The sequence below is a fragment of the Octodon degus genome, unplaced genomic scaffold (assembly GCF_000260255.1).
Source record: "Octodon degus isolate 3935 unplaced genomic scaffold, OctDeg1.0 scaffold00027, whole genome shotgun sequence".
Taxonomy (NCBI): domain Eukaryota; kingdom Metazoa; phylum Chordata; class Mammalia; order Rodentia; family Octodontidae; genus Octodon; species Octodon degus.
Genome location: NW_004524603.1, coordinates 5,347,911 through 5,372,198, shown reverse-complemented (window position 1 = coordinate 5,372,198; position 24,288 = coordinate 5,347,911). Strand labels below are relative to the sequence as shown.

Sequence of the window (24,288 nt, the reverse complement as noted above, 5' to 3'; positions counted from 1 at the left end):
AAAAAAAAAAAAAAAAAAAAAAAGACATATGTAATTAGCAGTGTTATAGATCTCATTGCTAGTAAGAGTCTAGCTGCTAGAAATTGCCAGGCATAGCACTATGAACTTTGGATGTCACCAAAAGCATTAGTGACGAACAGGTGCCCCCTCATTTTGTTTTTGGAACTGGGAATCTTTCAGGCAGGTCTACTGCCACTGAGCCGTATTTTTATATACTGATACAGACAGTTTCATCACGTTGGGTATTTGAACCCAGGGCCTCGTGTGCTTGGCAGGCGGTCTGCCATGGAGCTGTATCCTTGATGCTTTATTAATGTGAACTTATCTCATTTCTCACGCATTGTTGTGGTCAGCTTTCTGTTACTAACGAAGTACTTGGCACCATTCATTTCGAAAGAGAAAGGTGTATTTGGGTTCCTAGCCTGGAGGCTTCATTCCAAGATCAAGTGTATTCCCTGGCTCTGGGCCTCTGGCAGAGCTGTGTGTCTCACTGCTTACCTGGGCTGGGGAGATGGCTCAGTGGAAAGCAAGGGCCTGAGTTCAATCCCTGGTTCTGCCAAAAGAAAAGAAAGAAAAGAAAAAGAAGGAGAGACAACTTACTGGAGGACCTGGACATGGGACATGATCCCTTCCCAGGGTAGCCCCCACCCCCATGACAAGGACCTCCCATTAGGCCCAGCCTCCTAAGGCCTCCCTAGGAACCATGTCTTTAATATAGGGGCCCTTGGGAAACTATCCAGGCTCGCACCATGGGAAGTCTGTTGTGCTGCTGCTTTTTTTTTTCTCTCTCTGCGGTGCCAGGGATTGAACTCAGGGTCATGCGCTTGCCAGGCAAACGCTTGCTTTTTTGTTTTTTTGTTTTTTTTTTGTTTTGTTTTTTGAAGTGGGGTTTCACTGTAGTTCAGGCTGGCCTCACACTCACGGCAGTCGTCCTGCCTCAGCCTTCCAAGTGCTGGACATCCAGCCTGTTTTGTTTCGTGGCAGGGTCTCATTATGTAGTTAAGGTTGGCTTTGGACTCATTGTGTAGCTGTTAGGTTTTTCCGGTGCAGCAGAGAAGCAGAAGTAAAAGAAAGGGAGGAAGCCTTTATTGACTCTGAGGATGTGCAGAGAATCTAGGGTTGGAGGATACTCTGCTCTGAGGCAATGGAGAGCTGAGACTGGGCTTTTGCTAGGGGTGGAGTGTGAGGGGCAGCTTTAGTGACACTGAAGGACCTGACTGGGGGTTCCCATGTGTGCGCAGTAAAGGTGTCCAGGACTGGGGTGGGGAAGGAGGGGGACGCGGTCATTGGGAATGTAAGTCGCGGTGTTGGCATTCAGCTGAGGTGCATCTGGGCAGGATAACAGCAGTTGTGCTCTAGCCAGAACGTGGCGGTAGCCCAGGCTGGCCTTGAACTAACTGCAGTCCTCCTGCCTCAGCCTCCTGAGTGCTGGGTGTCAGGTGTGCTCCCCGAGACCTGGCCTGTTCTGTTTTGTTTCTGGCATCCCACTTTGGAATTTGCTTGGTGTGACTTAGCTGTACAGGAGATACTTGATCTTCGTTCCAGCCAGTTTCTGGCAGAGCTGAAACCCTTGCAGATGGTGAGGATGATGGTGTCTTTTTGTCTTAATGATGCCTGGTGGCCCTGAGATAGCTTCAGAATGAGGTTGGACACTGAAAGTGCAAACCTTAATGAGCTGTTGGGAACTGCTGGCTCCACCCTGGAGCCTCTAGGGCCAGGAGTGCTTCAGGAAGTGGTGTTATGGCATTGTTTGTGCTTCTGTGAAAACCCTTGAATGACCGGCTCAGGCAGCTTCTAAATTGGCAGAAGCCTTCGGACACTGGAGCCTGGCTTGGGTCAACCCTGGGGGGCACTGAGGCACCATTGGGGCCTTTCCAACCTGACCTTATCTAACTGTTCATTTGTTTCCTTTGTCTTGAGAGAGAATAGTAAGTGTCCTGTGTTCCTGTGTTCTGTGGCTCATAGCAAAGTAGCACACTCTGAGGGAGATCGTGGGGACTCAGCCTCATAGCCTGTGGGATAGAAGTGTGGGTTACCTGGGCCCTGGACACTGGGTACCTGGTCCCAATGGAGCCCTCAGACCTGTGGAGTCCAACCCCGGCTTTGGTATGAGAGTCAGAACTGATTTGAACTGTAGGACACCCGCACTAGGTAGGTAGTTGGGGGTTTTAGAAAATTAGAGCTTTTTTTTTTTTTTTGAGTCAGGGTCTTACTGTGCCATTGAGGCAGGGCTGGAACTCACTGTGTAGCCCAGGCTGGGCTCACACTCACAAAAAATGTATGTAGGTTAAGTGTCCCTGTCACAAATGCGTAAGACTAGAAGTGCATCTCAGAGTCTTTCAGGTTTTAAGATAATTTGCATCAGCTTTACAAATAGCCTCCCTAGTTTTTGCCCTGAGCCATATCTCTGGCCATTTATTCTTTTGAGACAGTCTAACCAGCTCACTGAGTTCCCCAGGCTGGGCTCATACTTGTAGTACTCGTGCCTCAGCTCCCGGAGTGCTGGGCTGTGCAGCGTCTTCAAAGCTGACGTCCAGAGTACACCAAGAAGCAGGCGTCTGAAGCTTGTGTTGTGGGCACTCACGGAGCTCGGGTTTCGGCCTCTTGTCGTAGGAGTGCTCAGCCTGTGTGCACGCGTGCTCAGGAGTGTGCGCCTAACTGCTGGGCAAGCGCAGGGCGCAGGTTAGAGCCTCCATGCCTGTGAGGTCGGGGCGGCTGCTGCCTTCGAAGGCCTGGTCATTTCGTACCGTTAAAGCAGTGTGCGCCGGTACAGAGTCGTGTGTGCTGCGCGATGGTAGGACTGCCTCGGGGTGGGCGTGCTGAGCCAGCATTATCACAGGTGTGAGTAGCGCCTGCACCATGGTCCCCGGGCAGTAGGAAGTTTCAGCTCATACACACAATCTCCTGTTTATTTATTTGCTACAGAGTTTCTCTATACAGTGCAGACTCATAATGATCCTCCTGTCTTAGCTGCCTCAGTGCTGGGATTACAGGCATGCGCCACCATGCCTGGTTCCAGTGGCTGGCACAGCACGTGGTACCAGGGATCGAATCCAGATCCTTGCGTTTGTTGGGCAGACACTTAGACTACCAAGCTGTCTCCCCAGCCCAGCTCCCACTGTATTTTATGAGACCAACATTGTACATACAGTTGTATGGTGCAGGAGTATAATTAAATACAAAATCGATGGCCGGTGAGATAGCTCAGCAGAGTAAGCACCTGCTTAGGCAAGCACAGGGACCAGGATTCGATCCCTGGCACCACATGCCACGCTGGCCCTGCACCTGGCTGTGCTGAGCCAGCCACAAGACTGAGTGAGGTGGCACATGCCTGTGATCCCAGCACAGGGGAGGCTGAAAACAGGAGGATCACTACGAGTGCAAGCTGTGTAGTGAGACCCTGCACCAAACAAATAAATACAAAAGAGATGAAGAATAATTTTATTTTTAGTACCAGGGTTTGAACTCAGGCTCCTGTGCTTGCCAGGCAGGCACTTATGTCACTGAGCCATATCCCCAACCCGAAGAATATATTTTTAAAACTGTATTAAACAACATCAGTATTGATATATTCTAACTTTTGTGTTATGTGACTATTTAAAATTTTGTTAGAGTTAATATTTTACTGTATTTATTTAGGTACTGGGAATTGCACTCACAGGACCTTGCACTTGCCAGGCAGGTGCTTGCGCCACTAAGTTATATTCCCCAGCCCAAATAAGTTAGTATTTTAAAAATATTCATATTTGTTTTATAACTTTATATGTTGTGAGCATCTTGTTTTCGTTTTTGTCTTTTTAAAATAGGGTTTCATGGGCTGGGGAGATAGCACCTTAGAATTAAGCGCTTGCCAGGCAAGTGTAGGGTCCTGATTTCAATCCCCAGTACCACAAAAAAAAAAAAAAAAAAAAAAAAAAAAAAAAAGAAAGAAAGAAAGAAAAAAAAAAAAAAAAAAAAAAAGAAAGAAAGAAAGAAAAGGGTTTCACTGTGCAGTTTAAGCTACCCTTGAACTCACTTTATATCCCAGGCTGGCCTGGAACTCGCAGCTGTCCTACTGCCTCAGTCTCCAGAGTACTGGAATTACAGGCTTGTGTCACTATGCGTGGCCTTCACATTGGGTTTTTTTGGTACCTGAGATGGAACTTGGGACCTTGTGCTTCCAGGCAGGTGCTTAGGCCTCTGAGCTGTCATCCTTGGCTTTCACATCCTTTCTGGAGGCTCCTAAATCTCTCCTTGACAAATAATCTTTACAACCAGTGACTTAGAATGTTCTGTGGAGAAAGTTGTTTGTGTGTTACAGTTTGTGTCTGGAGGCCCCACCCCACCCCGCCCCAATCCTTCCGTGGCTGTGGGGGCTGAGCTTTCTGGACGTGGCTAATAGTTTGTAGGGCTGGCTATCGCCCAGTGGCACCATACAAAAACCACTCAATAAACTAGAGTCTGTGGTTAGTTGATTGACTCGTGCTGGGCTTAGGCGTGTGAGCGCCCCTCCCATCCGGGGGTGGGCAGCCTGCGTGGGCTGTAAGAGAGGGGAAGAGGCTTGCTCGCGCTCCAGTCCTTTGCTCTTGCTGCTTTTTCTGTCTGTCCCCTCCGTGAATGCTTGCCCGGTGCCATGCTGCCCTGCCTTGGAGCAGATTATGGACCGAAACCTCCACAAACGGAGCTAAATAAACCTTTTCTTTCTGATTTTGGGCATCAGAAAAGTAGCCAAAGGGGCCGGGGAGATGGCTCAGTAGAATAAGCGCTTCCCTGGCAAGTGCAAGGGTCTGAGTTCAATCCCTGGTTCTGCCCCCCCAAAAAGTAAATAAATAATAATGGGGGCCTGCCAGTTAGCTCAGTTGTTTAAGTGCCAGCTCAAGCAAGGTAGTCACGCTTAGTCTGCTGTGGTTCAATCCCCAGACCCTCATGCCTTACCTGCCCTGCCTTTAAGGCATCCTGAGCTAGCAAAAAAAAAAAAAAGGTAACCAAGATAGTGTAACCCATCTTGTTTTCACACGTTCAAAAATTAGAATATTTTCTCTGCTTGCTTTGCTTTTTTCCCCTGTAGGGGAGTAGAATAGTGAGCTGTTCCCTAAAGTAATTTATTGGGGCGATGGCTCAGTGGCTTAAGTACCTGCCTAGCAAGCACAAGGTCCTGAGTTTGACCCCTGGTACCAAAAAAAACCCCTTTTTAATTTAAATAAAATAATTTCTTAATGTACTGAGGGCACAAGAGTCAGTGTGTCTACCCTTCTTTTTCCCCTAGAACAGTCCTGTTTATTTTTACTTTGTCCATCGGACCGCTTACACTGTCTGCATGCCTGACTTTCCCGGACCCTAAGAGCTGTGGCTGGATTCAGTACAGTAGGGAACCTCCACTCTGAGCTGGCACCCAGGGCCTCCGTGCCGCCTTCTGGGTTTCGCCCTTGTCTTGGTTTTGGTGTTGGTCTCGTATTAAGCCGTATTAAGCCGTGTTTTCTGATTTTTCTTCCCAGGACCTCGCAAATAGATACTCTGACAAGCTTGGGTGTTGTGAAAATGAAGTAGAAAAGATAATAGAAGAAATACGCTGCAAAGCAATTGAGCGTGGAACAGGAAATGAGAATTACAGAACAACTGGAATTGCTACAATTGAGGTGTTTTTACCCTCAAGACTTAAAAAAGTGAGTAGCCATACTTAGTGATGGTGATAAAATAAAAAAAATTGGAGACAGGGTTTCGCTCTGCTGGCCTTGAACTCACTTTGTAGCCAGGCTGGCCTTGAAGTGACCCTACTGCCTCAGCCTCCTGAGTGCTAGGATTACTGGTGAAATAAGTTGTCCTTTTAAGTTGCCATTCAGAGCTAAAGTGCCTTGAAGTGACGCCATTTGTTATTGGGGACTTCCTCACCCTGGCCCATTCCAGAACAGGTGTGTTTGTCCTGGACCTTCTAGATGTCGCAGAGCCATGTGTCACACTCTTCCTACTTTTAATGATTACAAATACTGGGCATCAAAGAGGAGCACCCTATGTTTATAGAACAGCAGGACTCATCTCACACGAATTCATCCTTCTCCTACTCTCTGAGGCCAGAGCCTCGCTCAGCGCCACGCTGTCAGCCCACATCCGCCGTGTCACAGTGGCCAGGCACTCAGCAGTGCCTCTGAGAAGAGACAGCAGCGTGTAGGTAACAACACAAATGTGCTGAAAGGCACATGTCGCCCAGAGGTCCCCCCGCAGGTGCGCAGTCGATAAATGTGAGCTGTCTGTTCTGCAGGAAGCTGCTGGGCAGCAGAGTGAAACCTGGTGCGTGTGCACACGAGCCTGGACACTTGCTGAGTGAAGGGCTGCGTGCTGTGTGACCCTGTTTCTCTGAAAGGCCCCAGATGGGCCGATCTGGAGACAGAAAATGCAGTAGCGGCAGGGACTGGGGAGAAGAAGGGAGGGAAAGGGGCTGCGGGGCTGGGTTGTGTTTGAGGGAAGCTGAATGGCAGTGCACTGAGATGGGGCTGTAAGGGTGGCTTGCTGTGTGACCGGCCTGCCGCTGCCACCTCAGGGACATTCCGGTTTCGAGGTCAGCCTGCTCTGGTTTATGTTCAGCAGGCTTCTCCAGACAGGGTGCATTTAACCAGTGACTTGAGTTAACCTTTTGTGACACCAGCTTTGCAGACTTCGTAGATAGAGAAATGTCAAATCTTAGTGCGTTGCACTATTACTTATTTGTTTATTTTTATTTATTTACTTTTGTTTTTTTGAGACAGGTCTTGCCATGCAGTACAGGCTGGTCTTGAGCTCACTATGTAGCCCAAGCTGGCCTCAAACTCACCAGCGATCCTCCTGCCTCAGCCTCCCCAGTGCTGGGATTACAGGCATGTGCCACTGTGCCCAGCAACACATTTTCTTTTGTCTTATTTTTTAAAATACAGGACAAGAAAAATGTGCTGGAGACCCGACTGCACATCAGTGGCAGAGACCTGCGGTCTAAGTGAGTGTGTGCCATACCTGCCTCCTGTGGGCTTGCTTCATCCTGGGACAGGTGGGAGCCAGCAGGGAGGCCAGGCCTGGGCGCACTGTGGGGCTGAGTGGCTGCTTGGCTCACTTCATAGCCCGGGCTGGTCTTGAACTTGATCTTCCTGCCTCAGCCTCTGCTGGGATTACAGGTGTGCACCACCATAGCTCGCTGGTGTTACTGTTCAGTTCCAGCCCTTGGTGCACTGCCAGCTTACAGCATCCTTCAGCAAAGCTACTTACCTGATTTTAAGCTGTTGTCCCATTCGTGGACCACATAAATGCCTACCTGTCACAATAGCAAATGCCTGGACGGATTGTGTCATCTACTTAAGTGTTTGGGCTTTTTTTTTTTTTTTTTTAAAGATAAACACAGCAATGAACCTGAAATTTAAAACAGGTTAGTAGGACAGTTGTAATAGTTGATACATTATGTATTGTTTTTTTTTTTTTAATGTATTATTTTCTTTGTAGAAATTATATTTAAGAGTAAAAGATACAGGCATGATATCTTGTCCATACAATATTAGCATAAACTTTTCTTTCTTTCTTTTTTTGCGGAATCGGGGATTGAACTCAGACCCTTGCGCTTGCCAGGCAAGCACTTATTCTACTGAGCCATCTCCCCGACCCCAAACTTTTCTTTTTTAATGAGTTGGTTTTTTTTTTCCATCTGCAACTGATTTTATTTACTTAGGAAAGTGCATGTGATTTAGCCAAATCACATGAAAATAATATCTAGCAAGAAAGTGAATTAAGGGGCCAGGGAGATAGCTCAGTGGACTAAGCACTTGCCTGGCAAGTGCAAGGGCCTGAGTTCAGTCCCCGGTTCTGCCAAAAAAAAAAAAAAAAGTGAATTAGGAGCCAGGTGGATAACTGGGCGGTGTAAGCGCCTGCCTGGCAAGTGCAAGGACCCAGGTTGGATCTCTAGTACTGTATGCTGGGCCAGCCCCAGAGACATGTGGTGGTGCACACCTTTAATCCCAGCACTGGGCAGCCTGAGACGGGATCATTATGAGGCTGGGCTGTGTAGTGAGACCCTGTACCAAATACGTAAATAAAAGATTAAAAAAAAAAGTAAAGTAAATGCTCACCTGTGAGAATTAAATGTCTGCCCAGTTGGTGTGTTTTTAATTGGTCGTTTAGCCACCTCCAAGGTGTGGCAGTCACTATTTCTTCAGCTGATTTGCCCATTTTCTTCTTGGGTGTCAGGGTTGCTAGGGTTGGATTTGCGAAGGCCGCTTATTTGACACCCAGCTCTGGGCTTCTTCAAGGAGACCCAGGAGGCCTCAGGTGGACCTTTCCCTGAGAAGCAGCTTCATAGTCCCCCTGCCTGGGGAAACGCAGGTCTCATGATGTAGAAAAGGGGCTGCTCGCTAAGGTAGCTGCAAGCGGAGTGAGCCAGTGAGGCAGAGAGTTGGAATACTGTGTGTCTCTGAGTGAAATGTACGAACCAGGTGTGATGAGTAAAACTTTCTTGGTGGATAGTAACTAACAGCTTTGCCTTCCTGCAGTTTTCATTAGTATTATTTTACAGAATAGCAGACACCTTTGGATTTCAAGAAAATTACATCAAGATTGTCATAAATAAGAAACTGCTTCAACTAGGTACGTTATGGGAGGTTCCCAGCGAGTTAACACAGAAATGGTGACTGAATTTCTTTTCTCACATTTCTTTCTCTCTTTCTTTCTTTCTTTCTTTCTTTCTTTCTTTCTTTCTTTTCTTTTTTCTTTTTCTTTCTTTTTCTTTCTTTTTTTTTGAGACAGGGTCTCGCTTTGCAGTTCAGGCTGGACTTGTGCTCATTTGTAGCCAGGCTGGTCTCAAACTTCCAGCACCCTCCTGTCTTAGCCTCCTGAGTGTGCACTGCCATGCCCAGTTCCATCACATTTCTTCTCTTCATAAATTTTTAAATTTGTCACATTTATGACTGAAAACCAATTGTTGTAGGCGTTTGTTAAAAGAACAGTGTGGGGGCTGGGGAGATGGCTCAGTAGAATAAGTGCTTGTCTGGCAAGCGCAAGGGCCTGAGTTCAATCCCCAGTTCCGCAAAAAAAAAAAAAGAACAGTGTGAAGCAGAAAGCAGATTTCCAGTAAATGCCCCGGCCTGCAGTGAGGAAGAGAAGCTGAGACGTTTTAGGCTGGGGGCTTCTGAGTGACAGGCAGCCTCTCAGCTTGTGTTGCAGCACCAGGGTGGGGGCTGAGGAAGCTGGAGTTCCTGAGTGCATGGAGCTGTAGCTGCGGTTCCCAGTGAGGGGCGATTGTGCCCTTGCAGGATCCTTGGGGCGATTGTGCCCTTGCAGGATCCTTGGCATCCCAGGAGATATTTTTGGTTGTGAGAACCTGGTGGAGGAGATGCACCCTTGAGCTCTGGTGGGTAGAGGCCAGGGTTGTGCCACCCATCTGTGCCCGGGGCAGCGTGTACAACCAGACTGCTGCAGCAGGAGCTGTTGTGCACTGCTGTGCAGAACGGAGATGGGCGGACACCAGCCCTGTCTCTCTGGGGTCTCGGGGTCTCGCTCACCCACCGGTGGCCAGAGTGGGAAGGCCGGGGAGACATCAGCCCTGCAGCGGTCGTGGCAGGTGCCGCGGTTTCATCCGTTTCCGCTGGATTCTGCAGGAGTCAGGTTCACATTTTCTAAGCCTGGTGTGACTCACCTGCCTTTCCATGTTTGTAGATACCGCACTCCAGAGGTAGCCTGTCGCTGTCACCTTGTCGTTGTGCTGTTTGCAGTATTGTTTGTGGACAGGGGTCCTTGATTTGGTGGTTATCAAATCCATTGCTTCATGTTTTATGTTTGGTTAAAGAAGTTCTTTCCGCCGGGAGATGGCTCAGTGGAATAAGCGCTTCCCTGGAGCGCAAGGACCTGAGTTCAATCCCCAGTTCCGCAAAAAAAAAAAAAAAAAAAAAAAAGTTCTTTCCCCAGGGCCAGAACCACAGGAATACTCTGCATTTACTTGCATATTCCTGGTTTAATGCAGTGAAGGGCTCTCGGCTGTCCAGAGGCTCCACAGAGGCTGAGGACCCACTTTCCTTTCCTTCCAGGACCTCTGCTGAGGGAACAGCCTGCCCTTTGCTTGGCTGTTGGCAATGTCTCTTATCCTTTGGCTTTAGGCCCTGCTGCATCCTTTTCTGTCCTACCTCCCTTAGTGTCCTACCTCCCTTGGTGGCTGCCTTTTGTGGGCTTTTTGCAGCCTTAAAACCTGCCGAGTTGAGTCTCGGTCGTGATTCTGTTGTATGCAGTTAAGACTTAAGATTTGTGGATCTTCACTTTTGTGTTTATTAGGATGGTTGCCACGTTCCTTTAAAAGAAATCCAGCTAGAATTTTCCAGAAGTTCAAATTTTACACCTATTTTAAAATCTGCCTACATCTGTGTTTATCTTGTTCATTGTTTGCTTTTATACATCTTGGATGTAATTTTTATCAGGTTTGTATATCTGGCTAACGTTTGCCTGGAAAGCTAGCTTTTACATTTTTGTGTTCTTATTTTTGTTTTTTGAGATAGGCTCTCACTGCATAGCTCAGGCTGGTCTTGAACTCACAGTGATCCTCCTTCCTCTGCCACCTAAGTGCTGGAATCACAGGTGTGCACCCACGCCTGGCCATGCGCCTTCTTACCAATGGCGTGATCTGCAGGCTTGTAGTGCCTGTGCACGCCTATGGGACCAGTAAATTCATAGTAGATGCAATCCTGGTGTTGACAGGGAAGAGCCTAGAAGAGCAAGGGGTGACCCACAATGTGAAGGCCATGGTGCTGGAGCTCAAGCAGTCTGAGGAGGACGTGAGGAAAACCTCCCAGGAAGAGGAGGAGAAACAAAATGAGGCCGAACTAAAAGAAAAGCGAATTCAGAGAACGAAGAAAGGGCTGGAGATCCTGGCAAAGAGAGGTAGGCGGCACTTGGCGCTGGTCACCTCGTCAGCTACGCCAAGGTGGTAGCGAGGCCCACAAATCGTGTGTCTGGTGGGGTCCCCCAAGCCCAGCAGTCTGCATGTTGTCCCTGCTGGTTGATGTTGTCACTGAGTTAATGGGGTTCCTTTGGTCTTGATGCAGCTGAAATGGTGGTGGACCCTGAAACCACACCCTACCTGGACATAGCAAACCAGACGGGCAGGTCCATCCGCATCCCCCCATCACAGAAGAAGGTGAGTGCTGGGGGCCATGCCTCCTTTCTGCTCTGTGGGCAGAAGAGATGGTGGCTTCGGGTGCTGCCAGCTGTAGGCCAGGCCCAGGTGCTTCTTAAATTAAGAGCTGCTGTGACTAGGAGTTGTTGCTTTTTTTGTGGTACAAGGACCTGAACTCGGGTCCTGGGTTCACACTGAGCTGCATTCCCACCAGCATATTTTTATTTTTTGTCTCACTGGGTTGTCCAGACTGTGCTCAAACTTGGGATCCTCCCGCCCCAGCCTCCAAGAGTGCTGGGATTACAGGTGTGTGCCACCACATCTGGGGGTGTTTTTCTGCCCTTAAGAGATGATTTGGAAGCTGAGCATGATGGTGTGCACCTGCAGCAGGTGGCAGAGCAAGACTGTACTCTTTATCAAAAGGTGGCACAGGACAGCCAGAGCCCCGTGGTCCCCCTCAAGAGTGAATGCCGGTGACCTTAGGACCTCCTGCGAGATCCCTGGCGTCCCAAGCCTGTGTTCAACACATGGGCCTCTGGGTGACATTTACCAAGTGAAACGTGAAAGCCTTTCAGATTTTCTTTGGAAGCGCTGATGTTGTCAGGTACCTCAGGAGAAAGGGCTGGCAGCTACAGGGGCATGTGCTGAACCCTAGCTCCCCAGATGCCAAGGTGGATGTTTCTTGACCCCTGAGGTTTGAGATCAGCCGGAACAAGAGCAAGACCCTCAAAAAAAAGGAAAGTGATCTTTTTAAAAGACTAAGAACTGCTGGCTTCCTTTTTGTGGTTAGCCAGATCGACCCCTTGCGCGGCTGAGGCCTGCGGACCCTGAGTAGACAGGTGAGCACAGCTGGGGTGCTGCTCGCTGCGGGCACGGCTGGGCTTCACCTAGGCACAGCACAGCCTTCGCCACAGTTGTCTTAGTCTGGGCTTAGATTGAGTTGTGAGCTTATTAACCTTATGTACTTTTGCTTAGAATTAGTGTGCTTTTGATATCATTTGTTTTGTTTTATTTTAAAATGATGTCTTTAAAATCTCCATTCTTTCCTAGGCCCTTACGTTAGCCATGGGATATCATGAGAAGGGCAGAGCGTTCCTGAAAAGGAAGGAATATGGAATCGCCCTGCCCTGCCTCCTGGATGCTGACCGGTACTTCTGGTAGGCACTCTGGTCCTTGATGCGGCCCAGGTCATGCACGGCGCGGCTCACACTCACTGTCACCCAGACAGGTTGATGTATAGGATCAGTTACAGCCTAGACCACCTGTGAATCCTTTCTGCCCTGTGGGGTTTTTTTTGTTGTTGCTGTTTTTTCCATTTTTATGTATTTGGTACGGGGTCTAACTATGCAGCTTGGACTTGTAGTAATCCTCCTGTTTTCAGCCTCCCCAGCACTGGGATTACAGGCATGCGCCACCACGCCCAGACAGTGCACCATGGGGGTGGGGCCGGCGCAGCATGCAGGACCAGGGATCATCTCTGTGCTTGCCAAAGCAGGTGCTTAGTCCGCTGAGCTATCTCGCCTGTCCTGCCCTTTGTGGTTTTAATTGGCTTTTCTTCCCTACACAGAATTGTGGAAGTTTAGGCACTTTTTTTTTGGCAGTGAGCGTTTGGCCTGTTCTGTCTGTTGCGTGAGGTGAGCTGCCTGAGCCACCTGCGTGCGGCACAGCGCCATGAGCTTTTGCCTCCCGGCGCTGGGGCGGTGTTGGGGCTCCCTCCCCAGGTCACTGTTGCAGTAGGGCTGTGCCGCCTGTTTACTGTGGAGTTCCCTGGGGACGAATGTTTTTCCCCTCAGCTGTTTGGCTATGCTAAGGTAATCAATGAGTTTTGTTTTTTGTTTTGGTATTTTTTTTTTTTTTTAAGTAGCAAAACTTTTTTTTTTGTGGAACTGGGGATTGAACTCAGGCCCTTATGCTTGCCAGGCAAGCTCTTATTCTGCTGAGCTATCTCTCCAGCCCCTGCAAAACTATTAATTCATGGATGGCTTCAAACTTTACAGCTTAAATTTGCCCTCTTTGCCTGGTGAGTGACCCCATGTCCTTTAGACCTGATGGTGGTGTCCTCTGTAGACGCTCACTCGGGGGCCCAGGGACACTTCATGGCATGGCGAGGCCAGGAGCCAGTAACTTCGCAAGGTTCCTGGCCCTTGTTCTGGGTGACAGCACTCAGACTGTAACGCAGGTATAGGTGGTGTTTGATTTGATTTTTTTGTTGTTTTAATATTTAAAAGTTAACATCGGTGTAAACTTCTATTTTGGGTGAATTCCAAAGATTATCCTTTATACTTGAAGAAGATAAATGCAGATGTTTATAGTTTGCCCTGGTCAACTCTTTGGGGTGTTAAATGAAACAATTTCAACTTTAACTTATGCAACAAAAGGATTTATTGTCCAAAATTTGGGAGGAAAGGGAAGGTTGGGAGCCTCCAGGGTCTCTGTCTGTCTGTCTGTCTGTCTGTGTCTCTCTGTCTGTCTGTCTCTGTCTCTGTCTCTCTCTCTTCTGCTTTCTGCAGTTGGCTTCATTCTCTGCTGCAAGCAGCATAGACTCTTCAGTTCATTTCTTAAAATGTGGGTAATTTTTATTTTCTTGCATAGTTGCTCTGATAGTCCTATACCTGTTGTTACAGGAAATTTCAAGAGTATGTTAGAAATATAAACTGGTATATTAAATTCCTGTATAGTGACAGTTGTCAAGAAAAGGTTGATGATCTCCACCATTCTGTTATCTCCTTTTTTTTTTTTTTTTTTTTTTTTTTAAAGACTCCTGTTTTAACCACACAGTTCCTGGTCCCCAGAGCCTCCATTCCATCTTTTCTTTTTCCGTCTTTTTGAGACAGGGTCTCTCTATGCCGAGTTCAGGCCCAAGCTGGCCTCAGACTTGCAGCAGTCCTCCTGCCCCAGCCTCCAGAGTGCTGGGATTACAGGCGTGCGCCCTCATGCCCAGCTTCTTGGCCTTTTCACTTGAACAGTCCTTTCATATTTTTAGATGTCAGACGCCCATGAGCGAGCACACTGCCCTCATGGCACATCAGCGTGTTCTGCAGTAATCGCGTAGTCAGTGTCTGCAAGTAGATGTCAGCAGCATTCTGTCACTATAACGTGTATCTGCAGTTACTAGGCTAGAGAAAGTTTATTTTGCCTTAAAATTTGGGGGGCTTCAGCCATGGTGGCAGAAGCTCATGGCTGCAGAGGCCTGTTCACCTCGTGGTGGTCGGAAAGCAGGGAGAGGGAAGGACAGAGAGACGGCCTGTGGAGGGATAGAGAGAGACTGGGCCTGTGGTCCCTTCAAGGGCACTCCAGTCACCAAGAACCTCTCACAGGCACCCCTCCTGGACTTTGTGCCACCTGCCAGTAGTGCCACACTTCAGACGAGGCCTCTGACGGGTGGTGGGACTTGGGAAACCTCTGCAGCCAGCCGAGGCGGCAGAGAGCCAAGGCCTTCTCCTGGCCAGTCCAGTCATTCTGGCTGGTGTACTCCATACATGGAGGAGACCCTGGAATGCTGCCCCCCCATTCCATTTCTTTCCCGCTTAATTATTTTCTGCCTTCTGCAAGGACACTAGAAGTCTCCCGCAGCTTTCTACTCTTTATCTTCAGGAAGGGCGTGGAGCATGACTGAGAGTAGTTGCAGTTCCTTTTGGTTTATTAACTGTGTCAGGAATGGAGTCTGGGCTCCATTTTGAGCTTTCAGAAGGGTCTGCTAGGAACAGCAAGTAGGAAGCACATCCTCACCGAGGCTGAGCAGGCCAGCATCACAGAAATATTCCGCGTCGGGTTGAAAATTAGCAGCAGTGCAGTGTGCAAGAAAACAAGGAGCGCACAGCCAACAGAAGCAGATCCGGAAGTGATGCAGCCGCTCGCCCTGGCGGGGTGGGGCTTTGGAGCAGGAACTGTGCTCTGTGCCCTCGAGGTGGGAGGGCAGTGAGCACGCCTCGCAGACAGCGGCTCGTGCAGAGGGTGCGGAGCCTGTGGTGGGCTGTGCTGAGTGGGCTCAGCCAAAGCGTAGCCTGCGGAGGAGAAAGCGCTGGAGGAGGAGGTGGTGCTGGGAGTTCAAGGGTGGCTTAGCAAGATGCCTGGGAGGAAGGAAGAAAAGATGCCAGCGCAGCTGTCTCAGAGTTCCTGAGGGGCGTGGGGTAGAGGGAGAGGAGAAGAAAGAAAGCTGAAACTCCCGGACTCCCCGGGACTGCAAATCCTAGCAGAAAAAAGCCCGGGGCCCAGGCACAGCAGAATCCAGCTGATTTCTTAAAACCAACCGTGAAACTACGAGTGACTTTTTTTTTTTTGGTGGTACTGGGGGTTGAACCTAGGACCAAGCGCTTATTCTACTGAGCTGTCTCCCCAGCCCAGTGACTTTTTAACCCACCTTTCCTTAATTAAAAAAAAGAGAGAGAGAGATGTAAGCTTAGCTTACTTTCTTGCGATTGTTATCTTTATACATTTTACATAAAGGTTGAAACTTGTGGGGCCAGGGAGATGGCTCAGTAGAATAAGCTCTTGCCTGGCAAGTGCAAGGGCCTGAGTTCAATCCCTGGTTCTGCCAAAAACAAAACAAAACAAAACCTTCTTTTTTTTTTTTTTTTTTTTTGCAGAACCGGGGATTGAACTCAGATCCTTGTGTTTGCCAGTCAAGCGCTTATCCTACTGAGCCATCTCCCCGGCCCCAAAACAAAACCTTCTGAGGCAAACAGTAAATTTTTGTTAAATAATATTTAAATTGTTTTGTTAAATAAGCCCAAATGGCACTTAGGTTTCTGTTTTTGGTGTCAGGAATTGAACTCATGACCTTGTGTTTGCAGGCAGGTGCTATGCTGCTAAGCTATCTGTCTCCCTAATGGCATTTTATTTTTCTAAAGCTAGACTCAGATTTTAATAAGCACTGTACTTTTTAATGAAATGTGAAAGTTCACTGACACTGTTGAATATTAAAGTTACTAAAACTGTAAACTGCAAAAATACATAAGCCAAAATAATATTAATAAAGATATACTGTAGGACTGGCCAGGCAGCTCGGTGGATTAAAGCGCTTGCATAGGCAGATGCAGGGACTGGGGTTCGATCCGCTGCTGTGTGCCATACTGTGCCGCGCCGCCCCACCCCGGGGCACCCAGCCAGTGATTGAGACTGGGCGTGGTGGTGCACGCCTACAATCCCAGCTCTTGGGAGGCTGAAAGCAGGAGGATCACTAGGAGTCCAATCTGTGTAGTGAGACCCTGTACTAAATACATAAAAATATTAAAAAATGTATACTCTAAAGTTTTGTTTTGTTTGCGGAACCGGGGATTGAACTCAGGCCCTTGCGCTTGCCAGGGAAGTGCTTATTCTACTGAGCCATCTCCCCGGCCTCCCTTTTTAAGGTATTTTTATTTTTTATTTTACTTTATTTTTACTGTGGAATACTTTTATAGCAGATTTCTAAAATCTCTTCCCCCCAAATGAAATGATCAGTTTCAAAATTATATAAGACCTGGGTGTAGGGGCTGGTGAGATGGCTCAGTGGTCTAAAGCACCTACTTAGAACAAGTTTAGCAAAGCCCAGGGACCGCGGTTCAATCCCCCAGCCCCGCCCCCTGGTAGGCTGAACTGGCTACACACGCACACACACACACACAAATAAATACAATTTAAATTAAAAAAAAAGAAAAGACCTAGGTGTAGATTTCTTGAAGCTCATAGGATAAAACATACACACAGTTTTGAGCATGTGTTGATTTTCTTGTTAACTGAAGAGACCATTTCTGTTCTTATTCTTGACGTTAATTGAAGAGCCTGTTCACACCTGTGAGAAACAGTGTGGCAAAGTGTCCGTTGTGTTCCATGGGCCATAGGGCCTTCTCTGCCACAGAAACCCGGGCGTAGCTCGGCAGATACGGAGCTCTCCCCCAAGTGTGAGCTGGGACTGTGCCCACGCACTTTTTTCCCCTCTGGCACCTGGATCTTCAGGCTGAGGAGCAGAGTTCAGGACGTGTGTCCTTCCCCCAGCCCTGCACCTATGTGTGTGCGCATCAGAGTGCGGCGTCCGTGTCGCCAGAGTCCCAGATGGAAAGATAAAAGGAAGAGTGGTGAATAAATACAGCAGTCCTGCTCTGACATGATTTTTGCCCCACCCTGGTTGCGCTGCTCCAGGCTCTGCCCTCGAGAAAGAGCCCGTGGCTTTAGAGGACGAGGGCCAAGTGAGGCTCAGGTGGATTTTCTCCTTGCTCAGGACAAATGTCAGCGCAGGGGATCGAGCAGCCTTGTTTCAGGAGACTCCCAGAGGAAACAAAACTGAACACGTTACTGCTTGGTTCCAGACGTTCTCCTTTCTTCCTGCAGACTCGAGGTCTAGGTTTCTGTCATGAGTGTTAGTGAAGCCACAGCACCGAGCCCCGGGAGGTGACCTCAGTGGCTGTTTTCACCGGCATTCTGCTGCCGATGGTCTGCTCGCTGTCCCTGGCTGGGTGTGGGGCCCAGCTGCAGAGGGGCCTTAGGCTGCGCATGCCTAAACACTGCCTCAGTGTTTGGAGGGAAAGCGGAGGGGAGCGGAGGGGCACGGACTTCCGAGAGCACCCGTAGTGTGCTGGCCCTGAGTTCTGCTTCCTGCTCGGCCGCTTGAAGCCTAGCCGGGCAGGGGGTGTGGGCGTGGGTGTGTGCTGGCAGCCTTCACATTCAGGTGATAAATCCGCTCCCACTGGAAACATTGGGATCTTTGTTTTCAAACAGTCTTTGAAAATACCCAAGAACTGGGGAAGAATCCCAGGAGTTCACTGTGAGAAGCTTCCACACGGCTCAGCAGTGATGTAGTCCCCTCTTTTGCAGTGAGTGCGGCCGAGAGCTGCTGGACACCGTGGATAACTACGCCGTGCTCCAGCTAGACATTGTGTGGTGCTACTTCCGGCTGGAGCAGCTGGAATGTCTTGATGATGCAGAGAAGAAGCTCAGCTTGGCTCAGAAATGCTTGAAAAATTGTTACGGAGAAAATCATCAGCGATTGGTCAACATCAAAGTATGTTACCGTAACCTGTGTACCTTTGGGCTTGTTTCTGAGCTTGTGTTTATTCCCATTACTGTCCTTAGATTGCTGCCGGGGTGGCCTGTATAACCTGCCTTCTCGGACCTATGTTCTCCGGAGTGTTCCCGGGCGCGCTCTCCATTGTGCGCTGAGCCAGAGGAGCGCGGTTTCCTAGGCCACGGCCCCCACCTGCAGTCTCCCTGGACACACTGTCAGCCCCAGGGCTAGGCACAGAGGCAGAGAACAGGCGTGTGGATACCGACAGCTTCCCTCCAGCCGCAGCCCCACTGGCACACTTCTTGTCCCACGCATCCCCAGATTCTCGCTGCTGTGGTGTCTTCCCTGTTGACCCAGAAGGGCACGTGTCCTGGCCCTGCCTTCCTCCCACGTGCTCAGGGTTTCCACTTTTGCCGCCAGCCGTAGTGACACCACACAGTTGGTGGTGGTGTCTGGTGGAGAAGGGGGCATGTGAGCATTAGGCACCTGAAATTCGAAATAAGTTTTGTCCTTTTTTCCTGATAACTTTAGGGCAACTGTGGGAAAGAGAAGGTGTTGTTTTTAAGACTTTACTTGCTCCAGGGGATCCGAAACTACCACAGTGGAAATGGAGAAGAGGCCCGTGAGTATCTGAATAAGGTGAGAAGTATCTCAGTAAGGTCACCCCGTATGGTAACTGTTTGCATCATTGTTTGCATGTTGGGAGCCTTTTTCCTGTTCCCCAGAGGGGAAGTGTCTTATGAACTCAACAGTTGGTCCCTGGGCTGGGGAGGTAGCTCAGTAGAATACAGCACTTGCCTGGCAAGCGCAGGGTCCTGAGTTCAGTCCCCCGTACCACAAAAAAAAAAAAAAAGTTGTTCTCTTAGGAGAGCTGTGCCCCTCTCCGCGTGGTCTCCACTTAGAGTCCACAAACCCTTGCGTTTCTTGGGGTCCAGGGAAGGTGCTGGGGTGAGAGCACTTGCAGAAGACAGCCACCTTCATTGGGCAGAAGTTTCTGTCCTGTCATCTCGAGGCTGAGAGGTGGCAGCTAGGCCAGAGCAGCAGCTCCTGTGGGCACCCTGCTCCTCTGTGACTCCCACGGGGGCAGGGTGCGGGGGCTGGAAGAGTGCCTGTCCTCTGCTCCGTGCTGCAGACCTAGCCTCGGCTGCCCGAGCTCACCCGGCACCTGGGCTCCAGGGAGTTGTGTTACCCAGCCAGGGATAAGGGGCCCATCACACCCAGCTCCCCACCTGCTCGCTCAGGTGGTGGAGTGGATAAGCTTGCTCATTCTGGTCCGTGCTAGGTTTGGTGTTTCTGATGTGAAGTGTGATTCACACTAGGTGTACCACAGCTCTTCTAGGCTTGCGCTTTGTGTTACGCTCTAGTGTCGCTCCTGCCGCCTGATTGTCACTTTTTCCCTGTCTGTAGGCACGGCTGCTCTTCAAGGAGCTGCACATCGACCCCTCGAAAGTGCACAGCCTGATGCAGCTGGGGTTCACACCCCAGGAAGCCCGGCTGGCCCTGCGTGCCTGCGATGGCAACGTGGACCACGCAGCCATTCACATCTCCAACCGCAGAGAGGTAGCGCTTCCCATGCGCCGTGTCTGCACTCGGCCAGCTTGGGGGGGGGGGGTCAGGGTACTGAGCCTCCTCAGGCACGAGAATGCACAAGATAATCCTAGTAGACACCCTGGCCCTCCAGATCAGAAAGGAAAGAAAGCTGGGGAGGCATCTCAGCGGCATCAGCGCCTGCCTGGCAAGCCCAGGGTCCTGAGTTTGATTCCCAGTATTAGAAGAAGAAGAAGACATCTTTTAATTGCCCCAGTTTCCAGGGAAGACAGCTTCCTGTGTGGTGGAGGTTGTATAAGCAGCCTTCTCACCCTTGGTCTCCCTTGACACCACAGTGTGTTTCTGGAAGCCACTCTGAAGAGGGCTGTTTCATGGGGTCATCGCATGGAATTGGATTGGGCTTGCGTTCTTGTCTGGAACATTAGTCAAACATAGAAATAAGGAGCACTGTATTATGAAAGCACAGGTGAGAATATAACCACGTCGATGCTTGAGGCCCGTGGAGCTGAGAGGAGCCTTCTGCCGGTCAGTGAGTTGTGCTGCGAAGGACCTGAAGCCCCGACAGCTGAAGGCAGGGTGGCAGCTGTGAGTGGCTTTCTCTTCTGCAGAACAGGGAGTTGGTGCTAGGTTCTCCCAGGTCCTCCCTAGCTGTGAATCCAGCCAAAGGATCCTAGAATCTTCTCACAGATCCTCTTTTGCTGAGAAAAGCAGCCAACAGGACTGTTGGAGGGACAGGAAGTGTCACTGGCCCTTTGCCTCCCTGGTCGTGGTGGGCTGAGGATGTGCAGTGACTGGGCAGCCAGGGCCTGCGGGGCTGTGTGGGCGTGGCTTCCGGGGCTGTGGCTGGCTCCCTTCTCGACAGGCCTGGCTCACAGGTCAGTGACAGGCAAGCTAGGACTTGGGAGAGCACTACTCGAAAAGAGGTGCTGTGAACAGTACATTGATTGCTTTACTGTTGAACTTAGTTAGCGGTGCGATCCCGTAGGGTCTGGGAAGCCAGGCCTTGTTTCTTTATCGAGACGGTCTCACTCTGCACGTTCGGCCGGCCATGAGCTCACTTTGTAGCCCATGCTGGCCTCACCTTAGCCCCACGAGTGCTGGGATGGTAGACCTGCTCTGCTCCGCGACTGCACACCCGGGCTTAAACCAGGGCTTTACACAGGTCATAGAAACACTTTAGTTACAGTACTTTATAGTTTAGAAACTCACAGTCATTGTCATTCAGTTCTGTCTGACTCACTTTGAGGTCATTTTACAAACAAGAATTGTGGGTCAGAGACTGAGTTTTAAGGTATAGTACCTGTCCAGGAGGCTGAGGCAGGAGGATCACTTGAGAACAGTCTGGATGGCGTAGTGAAACAATGTGTCAAAATGAAAAACTAAAAGTAAAAGCCGGGGGTGTAGCTCAGTGATAGAGTGCTTGCTTAGCACTGACGAGGTCCTGGTTCTAGTTGCTTCAGTGCCAAAAAGTACAGTAGATGCGGGCAGACGTTGTGGATTCAGCTGTAGGAGTTGCCACATCCACGAGGCTGAGGGCAGCAGAGTTCTGTACAGCAGGGCCCTGAGGCCCCAGAGGAAACAGGTGTTCCTGGCGCACAGCACTCAGCCGTGGGCTGCCGCTGGCCTCCTTCCTGGGCCCACTGCTGTCATGCCCGGGCTCACGTGAGAGCCCCCACATGGAAGGTTGCCTCTACTGTACGGGGATGTTTCTATGCAGCACTTTGAAACGTGTGTGCAGGCTTGTTGGACCTAACTCTTGCTAGTACAGAGAAGTGTCCGAAAGTGCTTTGTCCTGCGTAGACGGAGCTGTTGGTCACTGCAGGAGGAGCTGGGGGATACTTCCGGTCAGGTGCGGGCTGGTTAGGCAGTGTGTGGCCCTGCTTCCCGTGCTGGGTATTCCTGATGGGAAGATTGTCGGGCCTTCACCTCTAGAGCAGAGATGGAAGGAGCTGTGAGGAGGCAGGACAGGTCGAGCGGAGCCCTCTCGCTAGGGTGCAGTTGCTGCCCAGATGCAGGACAAGGCTAGTTTGGAGGCCTTGGCTGGGCTTGGAGGTATGGAGAGGGAATGGTGCAGGCCTAGGCACTGGGTTCTGTGTTGAGCCCACTGGGCAGCAGAAGGGCACTGCAGGGCAACAGTGGTAGCCTTGGGGGGGGGTACTATTGGGGTGGAGATAGGCGAGAGGCAGGGGCCAGCAGGTCCCTGATGTTTGGGCCTGGCAACAGTTGGGCTCATTTCATCGGGGCCTCCTGGCCCTCCTGCCGGCGCTGTGAGTGCACTGTGGGAACTGGAACCGGCTGCTGCAGTTTGCTGCTTATCTCCTAAGACTCCAGGCCTTTTCCTGCTGCAGGATGTAGGTGGTGCCAGGACAAGTGCCCCACAGAGGCCACTGACCCCTCTGCCCACTGTGCCCCACGTCTCCACAACCTTGGCCCAGTATGTAGTTTCTGGGGAAATTTCTGTCTTATTAGAAAATGATGGGACTGGATTAAATTCTTGTTTTGCTTTGGGTTTTTTTGGTACCAGGGATTGAACTCAGAATCTTGTGCTTGCCAGGCAGGTGCTTAGCCGCCGAGCTATCTCCCTGGTCCCAACATTGTATTAAATTAGTGTGATTTTCAAGCTTGTGGGGATTTGGATTTAATTTTTTTTTCTCATACTGCTAGAGATTAAAACCACAAGAGGCAGTTGCTGTAACCACTGAGCTGCAGTCCCCAGCCTAGACCTCCCCCCCCCCTTTTTTTTTTTTGAGTCAGGGCCTCACTGTGCAGCCCAGGCTGACCTCAGCTCATGGCAGTCCTCCTGCTTCAGCCTCCTGAGGGATGGGATTGTAGGTGTGTACCACTGTGCCCAACAAACACATTATTTTTCTCCCCCATTTATGTATTTGGTACAGGGTCTCACTACGCAGCACAAACTTACAGTGATCCTCCTTTTTTTCAGCCTCCCCAGCACTGGGGTTACAGGCATGCACCACCATGCCTGGACTGGGTTTGGCTCTGCATGCCCCCAGGTGCTTAGTCCGTTTCGCTGGCCCTGCAAACACATTTTTTAAAGCAGCTGAAAATGACATTTTTATGGGTGTTTCCATTTATAAAACAAGTGCAGTCTTCCAGTCTGGGCCAGGGAATGGGAGAAAGAGCAGAACTGTCACAGGCCAGCCAGCCATGCGGGAGCAGCAGCGCCTGGTCCCTGGGGCTAGGTGGCCCTGGGCCCTCCAGCGTTCACCCCTCAGGTTGGCTTCGAGGCAACATCGTTGGCATTGGCTGATCCTCGGGAAGCTCTGGCCCTCATCCTGGAGGGTCCCGCATAATGGGGTGTGGGGTTCCCCCTTTTTGCCTGGACTGAGGCTCCACTCAGCCGCCTTAGCAGGGCCCAGGACCCCTCCTGCTGCTGGACTGGGCAAAAGGAAAGTGGCGCTGTTTTCCCTCTGTTGCCCTGCGAAGCCTCAGCCTCTGACGTGGTGGCCTCGATCTTCCCTGCAGGAGCTGGCCCAGATCAGGCGAGAGGAGAAGGAGAAGAGGCGGCGCCGCCTGGAGAACATCAGCTCTCTGAAAGGCATGGGCTATTCTGCGCGCGCCGCCCGGCAGGCGCTGCACCAGGCTGGCGGGGACCTGGACGGAGCCCTGAAGGTGATGCCTTCGCCCCAGTGCAGTGTGGGCCCTCGGCCCGGCCCCTGTGTGCGCAGCTCTGGGCCTCTAGCCAGTGGCAGAGCTCCTAGCTGGGCGTGGCGCCCGTCACACTAGCAGCCACGGCCAGGCCTTGCGGGCACTCACGTGGGCAGCAGAGAGCATTAGTAGTATCGGGCGTGCTTTCCAAGGCAAGAGAAGAGAATGGCAGTGTACAGTTTCTGCCTTAAGCTTTTTCTTAGCTCTCTGGTTTTGTGTACTTAGCAGCAGCCATTGGCAAAAGGAGCTCTGTAAAAACACAAGTCAGCTGTGACCAGCAGGGCATGTCATCAGCTGGGCTGCGCCACAGCAGCACGAGGAGGGACCCCTGCCTTGGATGCCCACGAACAGCATCCTGGGAGACTAGGATAAGGCTGTGGGGCACAGGGCCGAGCTGGGAAGCCTGCCCGGCCCTGAGGCTGAGGCAGGAAGACTGCCATAAGTTTGAGGCTAGCCTGGGCTACATAGTAGTGAGCTCAAGGCCTGCCTGGACTATGTAACAAAACCTTGTATCACAAAAACAAAATGAGGCAGCAGATGGTGACTGCTGACTCCCTGAGGGGCTCAAGAATAATTTTTAACTTAAAGTACTCTGTAAATGTATTTGGCCCCTATCAGAGTGTGCCCTGTTGGAGACACTGAAAAGTCTTAGATTTAAGAGTAAATGAAGAGCTGGGTGTGATGGTACACTCCTGTACCGGAGGCTGGGGCAGGAGGTCCTTGTGAGTTCAAGACCAGCCTGGGTAGAAAGTGAGCTCCAGGCCAGCTTGAGCTGCAGAGCGAGACCCTGTTTCAAAAAGGAAAAGTAAATGCTGAAACCAGAAACCGAAGGCTGGAGCCGCGGCTTTGTTCTCGGCTCTTGCGCTGTGGTGTGTGGCGCCTCCACGGCACGCTGCCCACATCCAGTGCAGCTGTGGTCCTGCACACCGCAGCAGGTCTCTGCCCGGGCCCTAAGCGAGGGAGTGCCACTGTGCTCGAGGCCCATCTGCCGGGACCCCTCTGG

The 24,288-nt window shown here is 50.5% G+C and overlaps 1 protein-coding gene across 4 annotated transcripts in view; it reads left to right on the top strand.

Moving 5' to 3' along the window:
* Nub1 (negative regulator of ubiquitin like proteins 1) overlaps positions 1–24,288 on the top strand; it is a 30,437-nt gene that overhangs the window by 4,273 nt on the left and 1,876 nt on the right. For all 4 annotated transcript variants that reach the window (XM_023712837.1, XM_023712838.1, XM_023712840.1 and 1 more), the window contains exons 3-12: positions 5,475–5,642; positions 6,885–6,943; positions 8,504–8,574; positions 10,672–10,854; positions 11,019–11,110; positions 12,140–12,246; positions 17,882–18,068; positions 18,603–18,710; positions 19,479–19,631; positions 23,103–23,249. In XM_023712837.1, the coding sequence (XP_023568605.1) occupies positions 5,475–5,642; positions 6,885–6,943; positions 8,504–8,574; positions 10,672–10,854; positions 11,019–11,110; positions 12,140–12,246; positions 17,882–18,068; positions 18,603–18,710; positions 19,479–19,631; positions 23,103–23,249 (1,275 nt within the window). The remainder of the gene's footprint in view (positions 1–5,474; positions 5,643–6,884; positions 6,944–8,503; positions 8,575–10,671; positions 10,855–11,018; positions 11,111–12,139; positions 12,247–17,881; positions 18,069–18,602; positions 18,711–19,478; positions 19,632–23,102; positions 23,250–24,288) is intronic.